Genomic DNA, 5,819 nt, shown 5'->3' on the forward strand with positions numbered 1-5,819 from the left:
GTTAACACCGAGTCCCTGAGGAGACGACCCTACTTATCGCTATTACAAGTGTGTTTTAGAGATAATAGGCTTATTTTCATAAATTTTAATATTTGCCGGACTCGACACCCGTCATACACTCACAGGTTTTTTTCCCTCAATTTCCCAAATTTGACTGTTATATCTTACATAAATGACCAAAAAATCCTATGACCGTTTTTGGTATGGGATTTTCACTTCTTCCGTCACTGATTTTCTTTGGACTTCTTTTTCGCTGCTCAAATCCTTCATCTTCAATCAAAACATACGTATCACACCAAAACCGTTGATTGTAAATACTAAACTATTAATCACGAGTATTTGTAGGAGAGGGGATCGAACAAATCCTGATTTTCAGAGTTCAAATATGATTTATCATTAGTAAACTTTAGTAGAATAATTTCATATTGTGTTGAATCAAACTTGTTTCCACTTTACATTTTGATTTTTGGACAATACACCTTCTTGTAATTGACAGATTAGAGTGTGACTAAAGGGTCGTTTACCAAATTTTTATCTCATAAGTGCTTATCGAGAGTCACTTACCTTTACCGGGCGAGCATATTAATGACTAAGAATCTTCCTAACATAAATCATATCCTGTATTTTATTCTACGTGTATAGCCCTTATTTTTCAAAAACTTACTTAACACATAGATGTAAATGATAAAATTGGATAAAGTAACGTGTACTTACTTGTCCACATTATTTAGGGATATGATCCTAAATGAGTTTTTAATTAAATTCATCACCTCCTGACATATATAAGAAAAAAAAATAAGTTTATACTCCTGAGAAGGTTATAAATTTAACTATAATCTCATTTAAGTTTATATGCCTAAAGATTTATGTCCAACAATATGCAAAACAGAAATTTGCACATTGTGGACATCTAGAAGGCCATCTTTTATTTCCCACATGTTCCGATGCAACATAAACTTTTTACAAGATGATGCAACACAATTCTTGACTTGGTTTTGATTTTTCTTTGGTGAATACAAATCCTGTATTTTTTTGTATGGACGGATACCAGCCTTCTTAATTTTGCAAATGTTTTTACATTTGCCTTCTTTTTTTGTATATTACGTATTCGGTTTGTCATATTCTAATCCAATGTTTTTACACATTCGTTTATTGAAAATGGTCACTTTGTCATTATTTTGGAATAAAGATTGCAAAGTTATCATTGAGACTATGCGACCCCAACCCGACAGCCATCATCGCCCTCCAAGTTGTTTGCGTCCTCATAGACAAGTTCCTGTAGGTATTGTATGTACAAACTCTTAGTGTAAATATTATAATAAAATTGGCTTTATAGGACGTCTAAATTATCTAATGTTCTAATATACTACTTTATAGTACCAAACTATAAAGTGTATCTACAAGCGTTGTAATAGGTTTATACGACGCTTTAAGGCGTTTTAACAAGTTTTTTAAATAACTTTCAAAATAAAATGTTTTATTAAATATTTTATATGACACTTTTGAAAAATGACTTATAAACTCATCTTTTTATATGACATTTGTGTTCATCGAAAACTTTCAAATAATATCGTATAAAATAGTTAATATAACTTTATTAAAAACCTTGTTAAAACACAAAAAAACACGTTATAAACCTATTGTAACACTTTTAGATATGACATTTTTTGTTTTGCTCCTATAAACTTAAGTCATATATAACATTTCTTTAGAACACTTTTTACGGTTTAAATGTCCTGTAAAATTAATTTAGTTGTAATGAGAACATTGTCAAAGGTCACCACCGAAACTAACCTGAACATATACAGTTAAAAAGTTATCACTTGAGAACACGATTGAAACTAATACAAGGGAAGTAAATGAGAGGGAAAAAAATTAAAATACTTTTGAGAGAAAAAAGAGATTTAGGAGTCGTTTCTAAACGTTTATTCGAGTAAGTGTACATCAAGTCATATTACCTTACCGGATGAATATGGTAAGGAACAAAAATCTTACCTGATAAGAGCGAGACAAAGACCAAAAGTCTTATCCTGTAAGTGAGAGCGATGACTTTTATCATGGTAAATGCTTAGTGGGTAAATTGTTACATACAATATCGTTTTAGTAGACTAAAATCTTATCTTGTAAGTAAATGATAAAATTAAATTTTATTCAAAAATACTTACCAGATAAGTGTTTGGTAAACGAGCCGAGGTCAAATTTCTTTTTCTTTTCTTCTGTTTTAATATAAATTAAAACTGTTGTATAATAGCACGTGATTGTTGAAAAGGTCCAAAAATAATGGGTTGGTTTTGAGTCAAAATTTTTGACCATCGACCATTGACACTGAACAGTAATGTTCGTTGTTCGTTGACTCTAAAAAAAAACAAATATCTCAATTATATTATATATCATCATTTTCTTTTAATTTAATACAATTAAATATTCTGTTAATAAAATTACATATATTTATTTGATAAAATTAGTTAATTGTTTGGTTCTATGGAAAATATAATCCTCTAGTCTCTAATAAAGAAAATAAATTCTCTTATATAAGGATACTCAATGACTTGTACTTGAACGATGTTAGTAATAAAAATCGGTTTCACAAAAACTAAAACTATATAATGATCAAAACATTAAAAAAAGTAGTTGTATTAAAAATATTTTAATCATTTTATTACAAAAATAAAATAATATAATTTTTTTATTTATTAACATTTATTAAATCAAAATGACTAAAATACCAAAAGAGAAACCAAAAAATATATTAAATAAACTAAAAAAGAAAAATAATTAAAAAGACTAAAATACCCCTAAGGTAATGCAGGAGTTTTAAAATATTTAGTCTCGGTGACGAAAACAATAATAAATTACAAATCATAGAGATAAAAATTGAAATTTTAAAACCACATAGACGGAAATCGCATTCTTTCTCAAACTATAAGGACGAAAATTAATTATATCATAAAAAAAAATCAATACATTTAATATATTGATAACGAAAAGTAATTGATATATTTTCTCCCCATCCAAAAGCTCTACAAACATTTTCCCATTTTTTTTTTCCATATTTTCATGAATATTTTTGGGTTTTTGTTGTAGAAAAAAAAGTTACAAACTCGAAAATCTTCATTTTATTTTGTTTCAAAATAGTTAAAAATCCTACAAGAATATTAGAGTAAATTATGAATTTGATCCTTATGGTATCTTCGAAACCCGTTGTACCTAAACTCGAAAAATTATAGATATAGTCCATATGGTTGTCAATTCCTTATGGCTAGGGTCCTTCACATTAACCGAAACCGTTAACCTAGTTATATCTGGAGTAAATAGGGACCATACACATCGTCACCTTTCTCCGATGGAGCCATCCCGCCTCTTCCTTTGTCCCCCCCTCCCCCCACTCCCTTTCCACCTCCATCAGTGATCACCACTCCCCTCCTCACTGTAACCCCATTTCAAGTTTTTTTTTTCCTTTGAATTTTTACGCAGTCAAACAAAACTTATTTGGAAACAAAACTTATTTGGAAACAAACCATTTGTTTAAGCTTATGAGACCGTAATAGAAGATAATGAGATAGCAGGTGAATATGACGTGATGATTGTTGCAAGTGATGGTGAAAGGGAGTAGGGAGGAAGGTTGTGAGTTAAGGCTCCAATGAAGACGAGAAGAGTTATGGATCATATTCATAATTTTACAAGTTAAGAGACATTAGTCATAATTTTCAACATACCATACGGACAAAATCCATAAGTCACTCAAAATTTTTTATCCAAGTTCAATAGTTTGGAGATTATATGAGTAATTATAGAGTAAAGTTGGGTTTTGGTCTAAAAAGTATGCACTTTTTAAAGGATATCATTCCTAAACTCTATAAACTTGGTTTTGGTCCCTCAAGTTTCTTAATTTTCATCCATTCATTAAACCTTTTTTTTGTTTGACATTAGAGTCTCATATTAATTAGAAGAGTTTACTTTGTTGTTGACTTTTCACTAAGGGCGTGTTTGGTTTGCAGGATTTGGAGGGATTTGGATTTGAAATCCATTCCAATCCTGCGTTTGGTTTGTAGAAATGGTCGGATTTAAAATCCCGGGATTCATTTAAAATCCCACCAACACTGGATTTGAGAATCCTTTGAAAATACACGGGATTTGAAATCTATTCCCGTGGGATATCATTCTTGCCCGAATTCATCGCTGTCTCCTTCATTCTTGCCCTTCATCACAGATTACATCGCCGTCTCCTCCGTCTCCGTTGCCACCGTCGTCGCCCTTCGTCTCCTTTGCCACCGTCGCCGTCACCCTTCGTCTCCGTTGCCACCGTCGCCGTCGCCCTTCGTCTATGTTGCCACCGTCGTCGCCCTTCGTCTCTGTTGCTCATCGTCGTCGTCGCCCTTCATCTCTGTTGCCACCGCCGTCGCCCTTCGTCTCTGTTGCCACCGCCGTCGCCCTTCGTCTCCGTCGCCTATCGTCAACAGGTAAATCATTTTCCCCTTTTGGATTTCTCTCTAAACTATGAACACATATTAGGTTAAATCCTTCAATTTTGACAGATTAGGTTGAATATACATGAACACAGATTAGGTTAAATCCTTCAATTTTGACAGATTAGGTTGAATATACATGAACACAGATTAGGTTAAATCCTTCAATTTTGATAGATTAGGTTGAATATACATGAACACAGATTAGGTTAAAAAATTATAAGAATTATTAGAAACCAAATCCTACAAAACCAAACAGAGGAATAAATTTCAAATCCAATCCAATCCAAATCCCTCCTGGAAATCCAAATCCCTCAAAAACATTCATGCAAACCAAACCCACCCTAAGAGATGGGAAGGGAATACGTTATGTCATCATATGTTTGTAGAACTTTGATGTTCATTTCTTTTTGTAATTACATGGAGAATATTTGACATGTGAGACCAATTGTTTTTCGTGAGACCCGTAAGACCAATTCTCAACCCTTGGATTATAACTACAATCGTCAGATCTGAATATTCATAAATGCCACGAGACTTCTTAATAATTACAAAATTGTCACCGTACAACTTTAAACCATTAGATCATATGCTTATAAAGTTGATCAATGAACATAAATTGGTCTTACGGGTCTCACGAAAAACCCTTGGTCTCACGTGAACTTGGGATCATGTGAGACCAGCCTGTTTTCGTGAGACCCGTGAGACCAACTTTTTACACTTGAAACTTCACAGCAAAATGCTGTGAAGGTGACTTTTTTAAACCTTCACAGTGTTTTTGCTGTGAAGGTTCGACTTTTTTTAAACATTCACAGTGTTTTTGCTGTGAAGTTTACGTGTAAAAATGTAGTCTCACGGGTCTCACGAAAACAGGCTGGTCTCATGTGAACCCAACCCTATATATATATATATATATATATATATATATATATATATATAGGGATGTTATTCTACACCCTTTATCATTCCTACACCCTATACAACCCTCATCTCAACCATTCAATTTTTAATCAATTAATTGTTTCCTAATATAAACTCTATTCATATTCCATAAATATTCAAATCATAATAAATGAACTCCAATCATTTCTATAAATATCTCAATTAATTGGGTTGCAAAGGTTGTACAAATGCACAAGGTTGTAAAAGAAATATACCCTATATATATATATATATATATATATATATATATATATATGGGTGGGTTCAAATAAAAACCACTCAATTTGTAAAAACCGTGAAAACCTTATTCAACCAATCATAATTTTTCATTTTGTTCATTTTTTTATAATTATGAGAGATTGATTAACCATTTTTATTGTGGAGGGTGTTAATCATGGATATTATCATCTT

General features: G+C 31.9%; 1 protein-coding gene across 1 annotated transcript in view; it reads left to right on the forward strand.

The window, feature by feature from the left end:
- Positions 1 to 4,464, forward strand: part of LOC112518337 — a 10,050-nt gene extending 5,586 nt beyond the window's left edge. Inside the window, exon 3 of the mRNA XM_025125986.1 lies at positions 4,211 to 4,464. Coding sequence (XP_024981754.1) covers positions 4,211 to 4,464 — 254 coding nt within the window. The remainder of the gene's footprint in view (positions 1 to 4,210) is intronic.
- The last annotated feature ends 1,355 nt before the right edge of the window (positions 4,465 to 5,819 follow it).

Source organism: Cynara cardunculus (genome assembly GCF_001531365.2).
Source record: "Cynara cardunculus var. scolymus isolate 2C chromosome LG 9, CcrdV1, whole genome shotgun sequence".
NCBI classification, from domain to species: domain Eukaryota; kingdom Viridiplantae; phylum Streptophyta; class Magnoliopsida; order Asterales; family Asteraceae; genus Cynara; species Cynara cardunculus.